Source organism: Silene latifolia, chromosome 1 (assembly GCF_048544455.1).
Source record: "Silene latifolia isolate original U9 population chromosome 1, ASM4854445v1, whole genome shotgun sequence".
Lineage (NCBI taxonomy): Eukaryota > Viridiplantae > Streptophyta > Magnoliopsida > Caryophyllales > Caryophyllaceae > Silene > Silene latifolia.
The window spans coordinates 193,584,214-193,601,336 of NC_133526.1; the positions used below are offsets into that span (position 1 = coordinate 193,584,214).

Consider the following 17,123-nt stretch of genomic DNA (forward strand, 5'->3'; position numbering starts at 1 on the left):
AACAAGAATATTTGGGTGATCAACGAGTACTTAAGGTACGTTTGCAAACACTCCGTCGTGATTTTGCAGAATTAACTATGGGTGATAAGGAGTCTGTTCAAACTTATTTGTCCCGAGTCACTGATATTGTCGGTCAAATGAGGTCTTATGGTGAAACAATTAGTAATGAAGATATTGTGAGTAAAGTTTTAAGGAGTATGAATGACGATTGGAATCTTGTTGTCCTTGCAATTGAAGAATCAAAGGACTTATCCACATATACCTTTGATGCATTGATGGGTTCACTCTTAGCCCATGAAAGTAGGATGAAAAAATATTGTGCCAAAGCAGAGGAGAAAGCTTTTAAGGCACAAGGCGAGTCTTCTAATAAAGGGATGACTGAAAACTACGGAAATCGGGGTCGAGGCAGAGGTAGTTTTCGTGGTGGTCGCGGACGCGGTCGCGATAATGGTAGAGGCAGGGGACATTCTGGTGGTAGAGGCAAAGGCCTTTCTAATGATTCTTATGCACAGAAAAGCCAAATTCAATGTTATTGCTGTAAGAAATATGGGCATAAGGAAGTTGACTGTTGGTTTAAAGGAAAGAATGAACAATCTCAGGCAAATTTTTCCAAAAATCGAAGATGAAAGCATGTTATTTATGGCTCACTCAAAAATTCGGGATCCCATAGAAGATAATGAAGTGTGGTTTTTGGACAGCGGATGTTCAAATCATATGTCGGGAACAAAATCTTTGTTCAAAGAAATTGATGAATCAAAGAAAGGAGATGTTCGTCTTGGAGACAACAAAAAAATGCACGTGGAAGGTATGGGTATTATCGCCATAAAAACCGTACAAGGTAATGTAAAACTTCTTAATAATGTGCAATTTGTTCCTGACCTTGCGGCCAATTAATGACTAGTGGTTATAAGATTGTGTTTGATGATGATATGTGTGTTGTGATCAACAAGAAGACTGGTCATAGTATAGCAAATGTACATATGACTCAAAATAAAATGTTTCCGCTGGATATTTCAAATGTTGGGAGTAAAGCATTGATTGCTAAACAGAAAAATGAATCTGATTTGTGGCATTTACGATATGGTCATCTAAATATGCGTAGTTTGAAACTCTTGAGTCGAAAGGAGATGGTTGTTGGCCTGCCAAAAATAAATGATATTAACTTCTGTGAAGGCTGTGTGTATGGAAAACAAAGTAGGGCGTCTTTTCCTACTGCGAAGACATGGAGGGCTACGAAGTCTTTAGAACTTGTTCATGCCGATTTGTGCGGGCCTATGAAAACTGAGTCACTAGGTGGAAGTCGCTATTTTCTGTTATTTACTGATGATTATACCCGAATGAGTTGGGTTTATTTTCAAAAATCAAAGTCTCAAGCATTTGATAATTTCAAAAAATTCAAAGCCTTGGTGGAAAATCAAAGTGGAAATCGCATAATTGCTCTCCGAACCGATAGAGGTGGTGAATTTGTTTCGGAAGAATTTAATAATTTTTGTGATCAGTACGGCATTCGCAGAGACCTTACAGCCCCTTATACGCCAGAACAAAATGGGATTGCAGAAATAATCTTTTCTGCTCTACAGCAGAAATACACGGACACAAAAACGCAGGGACGGAATGTCACCCAACACAAAGACAACGGCGTGAAATATATATGAAAACAGGAAAACCACAATATTCCAAGTAAAGAAACTATTCAATACAGTAAGATCACATGCTCTTGCCAGGTTAAATGTACAATGACATATTGACATATACAATTGACCACAATGGACATAAATTTGCAGCATCAACAATCAATTGAACATATGCACAATTTAACAGCAAACTTTCACGGGCGCAAGACCAGAAGTACACCGTGCCTCCATGCATTTCATCCATCACTTTTATCTGCAAAGCAAAGAACGCAAACATACCTCCGTAAAGTGATACTCCCAGGAAACCAATTAAACTGTAAGAAACTGAGAGCAAATCCATAAACAACATGGTATTGTTTCTTTCTGGTAGACTGCAACACATCTTCAGACGCCTTATCCAGATTAAAAACATGCAACAAAGCAAGGACACTCTTCTAGGAAAACAAGACTCCATATAAATTAACAATGATGATCGTAAGAAGTAGATGATAACATGCACTCACGCAACAGCAAATTGGGGAATAGAAGATATCTTAGCACAGTCCAAAATATCAAACAAAAGTACCAAACTATGCTTTCTTTTCAGAGTGATTGTTTTTAAATTCAAATTGATATTAGACATGCCTGTGTCCGATACTTTCAACCAGACCAGAGTAACATCAGTTTTTTTTTTTTTTTTGGTACGAACCAGAGTAACATCAGTTACTTTCTGCATTTCACATACATATCTTGTCCTCCTAGCCTAAACTGGATGAAGAATGATCAACACTATCTCGGAACTAAAATTTTATTATTCTTTTAAGTTAGTACGTGAACCACACAATCGGACTGAAATTTCATTACGAGCTGAATCAAACAACTTGAATTTTAACAAGTCGAATCAGTAGAACAATTACACAAACACATAGTGATAGAAACTTTCATTAACAAGAAAGTTCTCATATACAAAAACACTATCAGATTAGTAAAATGAATAACTACTTAACTTTTAAAATTGAGACAACATCTATAAAATACTATTAAAAAGCATCCTAAAAAATGCCAACTAGACAAAGCCACGTAGAATGTGGAAAAGCCACATAGACATTCACATTGCCACCTTGGTTAAGATTGACACACGTTTACCCAACCATTCTCCACGCAGACATCTATACTATATAGTTAAAATGCTACTTATAACATTTAATTTTATTCGACATGTCATTTTTAGATTGGTTAATATTAATTAATTTTAATTTATATTGCTTGATTAATAACAATTGACAACATAGCATTAACTTATAAAATTAACATTTTAATTGAATGTTTTGTAATAAAACAAGTTAATGAATTGATTAAAGTTTTCATAGGTTTTTTTTTTAATTTATTTTCATATGATAAAATATTGGTTGAAAATATTGTAATTTTTTTTTTTTGGTAAAAAGTTAAACTTAACTGTCCTGAAATTGTACCACTTAAAATTTACACCTACATCTATTTATTTAAGATCGTTATACAAACCCTTTAAATTAAAACTAAAATAATTGTGAAGTTTAATAATATTCTTAAAAGTAAAGGTATGACATTTTATTTCAAACACTATTTAAGATCAATAATAATAATAGTAATTTTCATTAACATTTTTTTCCTATTTATTTTACCTCTTGAGCTCCTCACTAATAAATTTTCTTATTTAATAATTCTCATAACTCAAAAATAAATGAAAAGGCAAATTAAAAGATGGGAAGTAATAGTTTGTAATGGCTATTAAACCTACAATAGTTTTCATTCACTAATTTTCCATTTAATAACTATTACTCATGAACTTTCAAATTACAAACTATATTTCGTAGTTGAATTAAAAAAATTCAAAAACAAAAAAGATGTAACTTACCAAAATTCACATCAAAATTTCTTAATTTACAATTAAAATTCCCATTTTACAATAAAAAGAAATGTTAGTGAATCGATTAAGATTTTTCATAGTAATATAGCTCATAAAAGTTATACATTTATTTATTTATTTAAAACTACACAAACTTGAAAAGAAAAACAAATGAGTAGCTTAATAATATTCTTAAACGTAAAGTTATGGCATTTTATATTCAACCATTATTTAAGTTCAACCCACGATAATTTTCACATAAGTCCAATGATTTTCTTAAAGGCATCGTCGAATTTTCTCACAAGTCTCTTCTAATTATCTACCCAGCCTAACCGTTACTCCATTTAACTCTCATACTAATTTTGCAATAATTCCTACCACCATAAAGATTGTATAAAGCAACCCACTATATACAACCCTTTGAATTGTTTTGTTTTTTTCCTAATTAATTTTTATGTCACTTAAAGTTTATGAACACTAATTTTAGTGTACATCATTTAACTTCCAAATTAGCATTATTTAGCTTCTCCTATTCAAGAACGTCTCATTTGTTTCCCTTCAAAACAATCATTTGTGGGTGGTAAAAATTTGCAGTATTTTTTTTAACTTGAATTTGGAATGACGAAATACTAATTTGTGTATTATTTTTTGTTGTACTTTTGTTTTGTAGACGGTACGAAAGGAAGACCTTGTGGTGAATTCGTATGGTTAGCTGATAACTCTTGATGTCATGCACACTCCATAGGTAAATTCACTTTTTATACAACTAACAATTTCAATATTTTTATTTGGTTTAAAGTTTTCCAATTCGTACATAATCAAATTCTTAAATTTATGAATCTTTATTAGATGATGATCAAAATTAAAGAATAAGCATATGATCAATGATGAAATAAATTCCGATTTCATTTGATATTCACACAAAAAAATCAACTATCTAAATTTTTAATTTTCCTACAGATAACTCGTGATTTTCACGGGTAACAAAACTAGTTTTACCTAAAAAGATAATAAAAAAATGTAAAAAAAACAAAACATGAAAAGACAAAGTAGCAATTAATATACTAATTATCCACATTATGTAAACCATCATCTTCCAAGCACTAATTTACTTCATAACCACAATATCTCTACTTAATGCCAAACGTTTCATATTCTATAATTATGAGATCAATTCAATAAAATTTTGCCTATAAAAGATGATCAATTGATAAGAACTATAACACATTCCTAGAAAAAAAAATGACATAAAAGGTTGTCTATTTTCACCTATATATTTTATTTTGGTTTGATTTTTCAAAAAAAAAATCATATTTTTGCTTTGTGGTGAGTTGGAATCAAATTGATGGACGAGAAATTAAGAGATAAAAGAGAATTCGAATAAAAAAGATAACAATATGACACGTATTTGTATTGTATAATTCGATATTGTCATTATCGAATGTTATTGAAGACACTTGGGATTGTCGATAATCAAATATAATCATATGCCAAATGGAGGTCCAATTTTGTTGAATAAAAACCTAACTTGATCAAATTGTATAATTTTTTTTGTTACTCTCACATTTTTAATAGCAATGGAATATTTTGGGATATTTTTAATATATTCGTAACTGTTAATGTGTATTTAGTTTATTGAGATTGATATTAACAACATATTACAAATGTATCAACCAAATCAAATTTAGTGTAAATATAGTATTCCTTATAATTTTTATCAAGTGACTTAAAAATAAATTTATACTTTCTTTGTATAAATAGTATATCTTTTAATTTTAATGTAACAATGTTGGATGAGTATTGATGTTGCTTTGTTTATTACACCCTTCTCATTTAAATTGTTTTTACTTGATTAAACGTTACAACGGTTAATAGAAAATGAGGAAAAATAATAATTTACTTTATAAAATATCATTGTTATTTCCAAACCTACGGAAAAAAAAAAAATAAGTATATACCTATGATTAAGGCTCTGTTCTTTTGGACTTAAAGTTGCTGAACTTAACTTAATTTTTCTGAACTTAACTTAATTTTGCTGAACTTAACTTATTTTTGCTGAACTTTTCTGAACTTAATTTTGCTGAACTTTTCTGAACTTAATTTTAATGAACTTAATTTTGCTTAACGTTTCTGAACTTAATTTTGCTGAACTTAAACTAACTTAATTTAATTTCACTTAATACTACTACTATTACTACTAATAATAATTATTAAATAAAGAAATACTCCCTCCAATCCCCTATTTTCTTCCTCTTTAGTTTGGGCACAAAGATTAAGAAATGGAGTATTATATTGATAAAAAGTTGGGTGGGGTTTGATAATAGGAGAGAGGGATGAATAATTAAGAGTTAAATAATGAATTGTGGGCCACCAATATTAAAGTAAGGAATAAAATAGGATTAAAAGAGTTGGGTGGGTGGGGTAATAGGAGAGAGGTATGAATAAAATAAGAGTAAAAAGTTACCAAAAATAGAAAGGGGAAGAAAACCTGAATAACCGTTTTAGGAAATAGGGAAGAAAATGACGAATTGGAGGGAGTATAACTTAAAACACAAGTAAAAATAATAAAATACTTTATTTATATAAATTAATATGTTCCTGCACATTACGTAATACATAAAAATAAAAAGCAAATCACATATTACTTTTTTTTTCTAATCATCAAGTTCCATATTATCATCTTCCTCGTCACTTTCTTCATCTTCATTTGAGCTCACCCCGTCCAATCCATTGCCTCGCCAAATGTTTTTAACTATGTTATTTCGCACCTTGTACATAACTTTTTTCCGCTTCTTATCAAACATGCCTGAATCTGTTTTCCCTAGAACGTTCTCTTGTTGTATTACATGTATCCCAAGAGTGTGCATCCGTATAAAATTATGAAGTGTAAAAGTAGAAATAATAATGGACATTTGATACTTATGTGACATTTGAGGTATAACTTTTAACACCTTCCACCTTTTTTTCAATTGACCAAATGCCATTGTTTATACTTAGGTGATTAAAATTATGGAGTTTTGATGCCTTTGTGTGGTTTTAATGGGTGGGAAGAATTTGGGGTTGAAATAAATACCTTTTTTTTTAAAAAAAAAAAGAATAATAATTAATTTCGGACTGTTTATACAATCGATTTGAACGAAAACCGTATCTTTTTTTTAAAACTCGTCAATATTATGAAACTTATAATTTTGCATAACTTTTCTAAACTTAATTTTGCTAAACTTTTCTGAACTTTATTTTGCTGAACTTAACTTAACTTATAAGAGCTGAACCTTTCTGAACTTAACTTAATTTTGCTGAACTTAACTTAAAGAGAGTGACTTTAAGTCCAAAAGAACATGGCCTAACACTTCTTATTATCATTTTGATAGAATTGGACTAAGAAAAATATAATTCAGTCATCGAGCAAAATTGATATAATTCCGTAACAAAAGCCAAAATAAGAATAAAAGAATAATAGGTTATAATAACACACACACAAAAAAAACTCAACATAATTATATGAATAGCAAGCCATTACAAAAGTAATAAAAAATAATTTACGTGATTTTCACGAGAAATTAAACTAGTATATATACTAAAAAAAAGGCATGACAAAGCATCACATTCCCTTTGACAAAATTTTTGCAAACCACATCGTTATACATTTATTTTATTTTATTTTAACAAAAAAAAGATAAATTGTTGAAAGAGTTTGTAGGATTAAACACAATCATTAAAATTGGCTTTTCATTTTCAAAGTAAATTAAACAATCGTTAAACATCAAAATAAATACTAAATAATTTTGAAATTTTATTGTTAGAATAAATTTTTACGGATAAAATAATTTTTATTCTTTCAACGTTTATAATCCGCACCGTATTCTTTCAATACAATGTTGACCGATTAATCTACCTTGAATTATAGTTCGCAAATAAAAAGATAAAAATTTCTATTTTTAAAAATTATTTTTGGTTGAATTAATTACGTAACTCAACTGTTTTTAATGAAAGAATAATAAAATAAAATAAATGGCGGGAATGGAGGGAGTGTAATAAAAAAAAAAGACTTAAAAGAAATCAAAGACAACAATAATAACAATAATCGTGGCAAAACATTAATAAACGTAGCAATATTAGTGACATTATACAAATATACGTATTGATTAATAGATTTTTTTTTCTTACAAGATCTTTTTGTCCTCAGTATTCAGTGCGATCGCAAACATGGACTTGCATAAAAGATTAACAATCTAACGTCTCAACATAGCTAAACCCGTGAATTTCACGGGTAACAAAACTAGTTACAATTGATAATCCTAGACATAAAACTTAAACAACATTACAATAAACCCTAGACATCATTAAAAATGAATCATAAACCCTAGACATCAGGACCTAAACACAACTACCCCATCCGGACGAACAACCATCCTTGGCGAAACCAAAGTAGCAATACGAACAACGTAATCCACAAGTTCAGGCTGAGCGGAGTAAAGGAGGCAAATCCGTGGTGAAGAATAAGCAAATGCAATGTCTGCGGCGTATTCGGCGCTTTTTTTAAATATGTACTTCATTTATAAATTTATTAAATTAAATTAAATGATCATGACTGCTATGGACCAATTATAAATGTACATTATGGATCTACCAATAAATGACCATTTTACAAATTCCAATTCAAATTCAAGTCGATCAAAGTTATCGAACATCATTTATCTCTAATTTTTGGTGAGACGGTTCTATTACTTAATACATTTTGTGAGTATCAATTCGGTCAAACAACCAAATTGGTAAAAAAAGTGGTTGATGTTTGCCAAATTGGTAAAAAAAGTATAACATGTGATAAATTGGTAAAAAAAATAATGAAATGTGACAAATTAACCAAAAAACTACCACCTTAATTAATTTAATTTTCCTAAAAGTAAATTTGACCAAAATGCCCTTCTCGAAGCTATGGAGGACGAAGACTTCTAGGACCGAGGGCACGACTTTTTTTTCTAGAAATTATCTTCCATCTTAAGACTATTTTTATGTTTCGAATTTTGTTTCTGAATAAATTATATTTCATCTTACAAGTATTAAACTTCTTTAGTAGAATTGAACAATTGTCATATTCTAACCCGTCTTATACTTCCGACCGGTTTTTGAAGCATCGACCCGACCCGACAATGATTACCTCTACAATTAAGTGATTTCGGATATCCCAGTTAAGATATACTTAGTATGTTTGTAAGATGGGTCGGACAAGTCATATCCATTTTAAGTGAGATATTATAAGTCAATTTTTACTAGTAGTTTTGTCTAAATCAGTTTCATATAGGTTTTTATGGATCTCAATATTTTTGGTTGAATTATTAAGATTGGAGAAGTATCATATTTAAGAAAGTTGATTGATATCGGGTAAAATTGGTTCGATTTAACTTTGGGGTCATAATTAAGTTGCGAACAACAAATATCTATTTTTTTTTCAATTTACTACTTAGGAAGGGTAGTTTCGTCAATTATAGATCAAATAATAGAGGATTAGTTAAAATAAAAGTTTTTTGGCCAAATTGTCATCAATCTATACTTTTTTTACCAATTTATCACAATTGACACTTTTTTTACCAATATGGCATCTACCTTCCACTTTTTTTACCAATCTGGTAGTTTGGCCGTAGACATTTTTTTTTATCAAAATAGACCGTTTTATTCTATAATTTGTTCAATTTTATTATTGTACTTAACAACGCTTTAATACATTTATCAGTATCGAATAGATGCTGACGCCCAGATATATTCAGTCATTTCGGGTTTCAATGTTACTTTCATTTATTAATATACGTGTTAAAATCGTCAGGTATATTTCGGTTAGGATTAAAATAATTTAGGTTGAAACAGTTCAGGTTCATTCGATTTTGGTTCTATTTCGGATATTACAAAGTCGATTCGATTTTAAATCAATCCGGTCAATTCAGGTTTCAGGATGATGTACAATTATACCTTTCGAATGTAGGTCTGGTATCAATTCAGTTTATTTCGATCGAAAAAGTTCGATTTAACTTTTGGCAGGTACAGTTACAACCGGTTTAAACAAGAGACAAATAAATAAGATAATTAAAATAAATTAAATTAAATTGATAATTAATCAACCAATTGAATTAAATTGATAAATTAATTCAACCAAAAAAGGAAGTAATCTAAATACGAGGGAGTGGGACCACCGAAACTCAGAGTTTCATGTGAAACGCGAAGTGAAGTTTCCAGAGTATAAATTTGATTCAAGCTCACCGAGACATTATCAAGAGAACACAATAGTGCTACATGCTACATATGGTGTTGTCAGTTGGGTTGATTCTTGTGTATTGTAACATGTCAAGTTCGAATCTATTGAAGATATTATCGGATTGATTTAATGGCAAACGTTTCATCATTCGGAGAAATGTTATACCTAAATTTGACTGACCCAAAATTACCCGAACAGTTTTCAACCAAACTGAGAACCCTATATTTGAACAGGTTACCCCGGATCATACACAAGAATCCAAGCTTATAATTTTGTTTACCTGTCAAAACAATAAAAGTAATACTCACAAAACTATCCTGCATGAACTGAAGTCGAACATATGTGAATGTCTAAACAATGAACACTCACATTGAGAACCTAATGCTCAAAGGACAGTCAAAAACTTTACATTCCCTGAAGACGGAAAGATTTTACAACTCTACAATACATGATTACCACAATTAGCAGTAATCCGGAAGATAATCATACACTTTGAAGTTTCTATATAGCAATTCCCCGTCTTTAGAGTAATGAAGGAGGAAATAGCAAGTATCACAAAAGTAACAAGGGTTTTCCGCAGCCAACTTATCATCCAACGTCACCTTTGTGGCTTTGAAGATATTGCAGACATTGCACTTTTTCAGTATCCTTTTACGCTGATATACAAGCAACGGGTATGCTGCGCGGTTCTGAACGTCTTCGGGGTCAATCAGTCGCATATCTCTGATCACGACCACATGTTTACAGTCTCCCTGAAAAAAATAGCTTTTCATTAGTAATGTGGTAGATCCTAGATGCACTCTGGTTTGTGGAAGTCGAGACAACAATGTAACAGACTCACAGTAGGGATGGCAGTGAGTCCTAGATCATGGTTTGGACCCGATACTGGAGTGGCAGATCTGAATACTATTGTTTAGACCCCGGTGGATCCGGATCCTATGGCTGTTGAACTGACTTCTAATTTTGGGATCAAAATGTGACGAACATATACAAATTTTGGATCCAGGGGTCCAGATCCAGGCCGGGAGTCACAGATCCAGATCTGGACGCAAATATCCAATGGGTTAGTGTCTTAACCCTGAACCCTTGTATGACCAACATTTACCTGATGACAGTATAGATATCCAGCACCAAGACGAAATCCTAAGTCACAAAATCGAGTCTTATCCATGTCTACTGATTTAAAATTAGGTAATTTTGATAAAGGCTTTTTCTCCAAAAGAACTTTACGAGCCTTTCCTCTACCAGATAGTATACAATCCCATTTTGCAAGTGCCTCTCCTTTGGAATTTTTAAGCCAGTCTAAGATTGGCTCGCTGTAGTCAATAGCTTTGGGATCTCTCATATCGTTGCAGAAAAGCTCCTACAACCACAGTAACTTTTTAGTTTTCACAGCAACAAGTAATTCTTGAAATTATACAAACAAGAAGAATCTGCCACTTACTTCTATGAGAAAATATCCAGATGGGTCATACATAATGTCAGGATGTTCATTCTCGTTCTCCTCTACTGCCTTTTGCATAACCACATCAGGCAAACAACGAATCTTATCCCTCAGTTCAGTTAGGGTTTGACGCCCAAGAACAAGAAATTCCTGTGTCTGCAAAATCACCGAAATGTAACATGGCATTTAAAAAAGTTCCGAAACAATAAATCATAACCAAGGTTGTATCGTACCCCCTACGAATAAAACTCAGTTTTAAAGGTAAAAGGCTTGGCAGTAAATCTTGGAATCGGTTGTTGCTGCTTGCTTGATCTCAGTTTTAAAGATAACCTTGAAAACTTAGCTTCCTAGCGCCAAGCAATGTTGATAACAACATTATGTCCTGCTAAAAATAACCCGACCAAATATTTTCTTTTTTCTTTTGTTGAAAAGATCGGGATTGGGTAATAATGATTTGTCCATGAGTAGTAGTCATTCTTTAAAGAAGGCAGAAACGAACATTTTCAAACATTGAACTCGCAAGTTTCAAATGATCTCCGCAGGCTAAAAAAAAACTAATCAGAAAAGAATTACGCATTAACCTTTTTCCAAGATTGTTGGTGATGATAAATCTCGACGCACAGAACTACTTCTGGGTACTGAATTGGTATATCTCTAGTTGTCTTTGAACACTTGAACTGCAAAGATATTGTTGGGATAGAACACATTAGTGACACAAAACTGTCCCAGCTTACTCAAATATGCCATGATTGCCATCAATGTGAAGTTAACAAATTAGTTACTTCAAAAATTCCACATAATTCAGGAAACAAAGATTTTTCAAAAACTATTTAAAATACTCCATATAAATTCGAAAACTCCACATAGAATTCAAAAACTAATTCAAAAAATCCATATAAAATTCAAAAACTCCACAAAAATCTTCTTTAGTGCACACCTGGACTGGCCACGAAGATGACTCAACACATTTCAGAGTTTCCACTTTTCCGGAGGTTACGGCTGCATTGCTCTTTTTCCTGTAACTATAATTTCACCAACCAGCAAACAAATCAACAACAGATTAGATTACATACAAAGAAATATTGATTTATAGGTAGTTAAGTTTTCAGTAGATCAGATCAATCACATGACAATACTTGAAGGAATGAAGTTCCACTGATGCTTTATCCTCGTCCTGCTTCTGCCTTATTTTAACAAGATGATCCACTTTTTTAAGATAGGACTCCTATCATTACAAACATCAATATGAGAAACAAGAATAGTAACAGAAAAACTGGCAATTTGAATGATATACGTGACATATATAAAAGCTACATCCTTCAAAATTGAAAACATCATTTGAAAATGCAGTTACTCAAGCAGATAGTAGAAGCTTTACTCCAAACAACCAATATGAGTCGTGAACCATATAGATTAACAAACCTACCCAAGCATACTAAGAATACTAAAAGGTGCGTTTACAAAAGTACCATATACCAGAAATTACCCTAGTGGCCTAGTCACAAACGAAAGGAGATTGGTATGCCTCCAATACACAGATTAAGAGATGAAGGCCAGAATTAGACTCTTGCAGGCAATTTTATGTTAAATTAGAGGAGCAAAAACAAGGGAGAGAAGAAAAGAAGAGTTGAAACGGTAGCTAGAGTGTGAAATACAAGGAATTATACATCAACAGGTTTGTCTTTTTTAGAAGCATTCATTGTACTCAATCTCTTATTCTTTGATTTAGGCTTTTTTTCATCCCTTCTTTTCCTTTTCTTCAAGTTGGCAATAGTGCTCTCTAAGCCACCTGAGGACTCACATGAATCTAACGTATCAGAATCCGGCATCCTTTGATCGTCTTCAGTACTGATAAATAAAACAAGAAGATTAGTCCAAAAAAACATTACTCACAGAATCACACGGACTATCATTAGCTATAAGATTTTCCAACTAATTTCACCAGGCACTATATCAGAAAATGACAAGAGTACTCACTTTAATTAACCTTTCTTACTTGACAACAGAAAATGTTATTTAAAATATTTGGTAATTAAATATGGAGAATCATAAGAATAGCAACTACATGGCCTACAAACTAATAATGCTCTTGCTGATTCACTGAAAAATTTCATTTAATCATTTGGAGTTGATTCACAGGACGCTTCGAGTCTTCGATTTGCCTTCTTAGTTTTTAGAAAACTTATCATTGCAACTACACTGCCCCACTTCTCCCTCACTTACTACGATACACCCGAGTACTATGTTATATATAAGGCCATCAGGGATTCAGGGTAATATTGTAATTCTTTTGCTTATAATAAAATCTTGATTTCCCTCTTTACTCAACATAGTCAACAATAAGTCTGTTTATTCTCTTCTCTCAACTCTCTCATTCTTCTTCTCCATTTTATCTGCATTTTTCAATTTTTTATAAAATTGCTCGTCACAGATCAGGTTAACCAGTCCTTAACTATTTTTGGACCTGGTTTAACTTTTCACTATTTGCTCCTAATCATAACATTTACCAATTACTTCTATTAAAGAATAGAATATTTCAGAAGACAAAAGAGCAATATTTACGTTGGAATTCTTGGTGGGGAGGGGAGAAAAAAGCAGTCAGGTATATAAGCATCAGAAATCTACTAACCCTGAAGGGCAAAGGTTTCCTGGTATGTCCGATGTTCCAGGCTCCTCACCACCCTGTCAGGAAAGAGTCAAAAAAATAGTCACAAAGATAATATCAAGTGTAGCCAGTTCTTATAAAAGAAGACTAGTGTTGAATCACAGGAAAATTTCAGAAGAGCATACGTCGAATGCAATCTTCATAGCCTCAATGACCAAATCTTCATCGGTACGAAGTTTAAGCTCATCCACTCTGAATAGGAGACATCCAATAATTAAAAAACAATACCAGCGACCATGTGAGCATAATAGAAGAAGTAAAAAAAGAGAGAGCTCGAGCTATTTATCTAAAAAGACATACGATATATCTTCTTCAAGATCAAGAAAACCAGAACCCAGTTCAGCCTTCAAACACTCCAATTCATGGAACACTTGAGACTCAAAGACAGGAACCCTAGTGAGTGGGCTCACAAGATCCGGCACAAAAATGGGTCCTCCACGAGGAAGCGAGGATGAAAACTCTTCATCTGTAGCTCGCTGAGAAGGTTCACCCTCCTCCATTTTCTACAAGCAAATTTCTCGGCAATAAGATGCCACTTCCCAGCTAGAGCACCTTAAAATTGCTGATTGCGGCTAAATTTAAAGAGTTACACGGCGTCAACAAACATATGCACATTTCCCTCTTGTCTAATTTGAGAATAAGGTTGTGTATTGTTTAACATTGTGGTCACCAAATCTCCCTGAGCTACAAAGCAAAGGACACAATTATGGTTCAAGCTAAATAGACCTCAAAATTCACCAAACTACTATGTGTATACTTTATTTTATCATCCTGGAATCACAATTCATATAGAAATGTAAGACGACTATGTCTGCACACGAACTTTATAACTTTGCACTTGGGAGGACAAATTCATATACAAAGTTCCTCATGTTTAGTCATGAGCTAAGGCTGCACTATTGAACAAGAAGAATCGACTGCCACGTAAAAAACAGGAAAATATCAAGCACCCAGACAAAAGCTAATACTTCAATAAGCACTCCCTCCTTCCGACTCATAAACACCTTCCCTTTTGAATTAAGAAGTATCGGCTTCCGGCGCAAAAAAAAAGTATTCACATTTCAAAACCCACTTCGTAATTCTTGTACATATAGTATATACTCGTAAAGGGAATTTGTGATTCAAACGTAGTAATTGATACAATATCACAATAGCACCAAAGAACAAATCAAACGACACATCGTCTTCATGAAAGCGGGAATGTTAAACATGAATCCCACATTGATAGAACGGAGTACAATGTGGGAGTATTGGGGGTGGGGGGAGAATACTATAAATCATACCCAAAAGCCCGTGTTAAACACCCCCCTAGGCCCTACCCACCAACAACAACAACAAAAATAGAGAGTAAGCCTAATTTGGGGCATACAAGGGTAAGGTCGCGCACATACCGACTTCAAATAAACACTGGGATTCCTAAAGAGTGTTCTTGTACAAAGATGTAAGCCAAGTTTTGTACCCCCATCAAGAACACAGTTTTGTACACCTCAAAATCTAAACTTAGCAACTGGATATCAAAATTATAGAAGAAACCCATATATAATCTAATTGAGGCAAAGAACCCAGAGAAACAAATTAAGGGATTGCAAACATAATGATTAGAAATCACTAAAAGAACCCAGAAAACAATTAAAATTTGAGACATAAAATGTAAATAAGATGAACCCATGTAAGAGAACACAACAATTTGCAATAAAATTGGAAAAATTAACAAAAAGAAATAGAGAATATGATTGTTAATGAAGAAGAGGAGATGGAACCTGTAGAACGACGGCTGATGGATGTTATTATTAAGATTTAAGAATCTCCCACATCGGAAGAATAGTTTTCAATTTTCATATTTAAAATACACACGACGTCACTTGTACTATTTTTCATATTTAAATAGAGACTCATCCAGCCAACAGGCCAGACCTTCAGGCAGCAGGCAACAACAGACAGCACACAACAACAGCTAACAGCTAACAGCAGTCGGCAGCATCAGGCGGCAACAATTAACAGCAACAAGCGATAACAACTAGCAGCATATCACCAGGCGGAAGCGTACAACAACAACAAACAGTCAGCCGGCATAGGGCACCAACACAAAACCAGTAGGCAGCAGCGTCTAGCCTGCAGTAACTAACCACGCTTATTAGCATGAGAGCGGCCGCAACACAACCAATATGTATAGAAATAACTATTAGACAGCCATTACAACAAAATATCCTCGCACAAACAATCCTAAGCGAAATGACAATTGTAAAGCACCAAATAATTAGACCAAATAATCCCTAAAATCACCTAAACAAAAACCTACTCTTTATTACATATAGTATCAATTAGGCATAATTTCAATACTATGATCCACAACAATAACCATCAATTTAGCATCATATTAGTGAATCAAATCCCATTAAACCATCAGCGATTTAACGACAATCACCACGACTAATAAGAGCAAAAATCATCAACAACAGGGACAATTTCCTATTAGTACACATATACAATATCCTAATAAAAACAAGTTTAAATGCATTCAATTACCTTTAATACAACAATTGTCAAAATTGATGTTCTTCCAGCCGCGTATCGTCTCTAAAATTGCCTACTCCTTCGCCTGAAATTCGAATTAGTGAGGACAAGGAGAAGAAATTATACCTAGGTTATATAAATGAATTGAAAAGGTGTTAATATCTAATTAGGATCTCAAACAACAATACGGAGTAATTAATTAGGTTATGGAGGCATGGGGAAGGAGAGGAAAACTTAGGGGGTGTTTGGTTCACGCGTGGGTATGGGTTTGGAATCAGGAATCAGGAATCATACCCGGGTGGTATGGGTTTGGAACTTGATTCCTCATACCATGTGTTTGTTTCAATTTCGGGTGGAATGAGATCGAACTTCACCAAAGTTAAAAAAATCTAAAATACAACATTGAAAATAATTATTTTTGATACCAAAAAATCACGAAAATAAAGAGTTAATCAAATAAATGTAAAAAAAATTCATTTAAAATGTTCCATTTAAATTTTTTTCATGTTTTTTGGTTTTATTACTTGTACCCATGGGTATCAATCTCATACCCACCTCCCCCCTTGGGTATGAGAAACCCATACCTCATGGGTTTGAGGTATGGGTATGAAACCCCTATTTTTGCCAAACAAACACTTGGTATGGGTGGGTATGGGTTTGGAATCAGGAATCATACCCGGGTGGTATGGGTTTGAAACTTGATTCCTCATACCATGTGTTTGTTTCAATTTCGGGTGGAATGAGATCGAACTTCA

General features: G+C 32.8%; 1 protein-coding gene across 1 annotated transcript; it reads right to left on the reverse strand.

Annotated features, from left to right (window-relative positions):
* Window positions 1–10,135: 10,135 nt before the first annotated feature.
* Window positions 10,136–16,584, reverse strand: LOC141614537 (snRNA-activating protein complex subunit). Its single transcript, XM_074433283.1, has 12 exons — window positions 16,381–16,584; window positions 15,723–15,966; window positions 14,155–14,570; window positions 13,980–14,046; window positions 13,819–13,871; window positions 12,857–13,037; window positions 12,326–12,414; window positions 12,127–12,211; window positions 11,771–11,866; window positions 11,190–11,345; window positions 10,851–11,108; window positions 10,136–10,497 (listed from the first exon to the last, which is right to left on the reverse strand). The coding sequence occupies exons 3-12, from the start codon at window positions 14,352–14,354 to the stop codon at window positions 10,207–10,209; spliced, it is 1,476 nt and encodes a 491-aa protein (XP_074289384.1). The 5' UTR covers window positions 14,355–14,570; window positions 15,723–15,966; window positions 16,381–16,584; the 3' UTR covers window positions 10,136–10,206.
* Window positions 16,585–17,123: the final 539 nt, after the last annotated feature.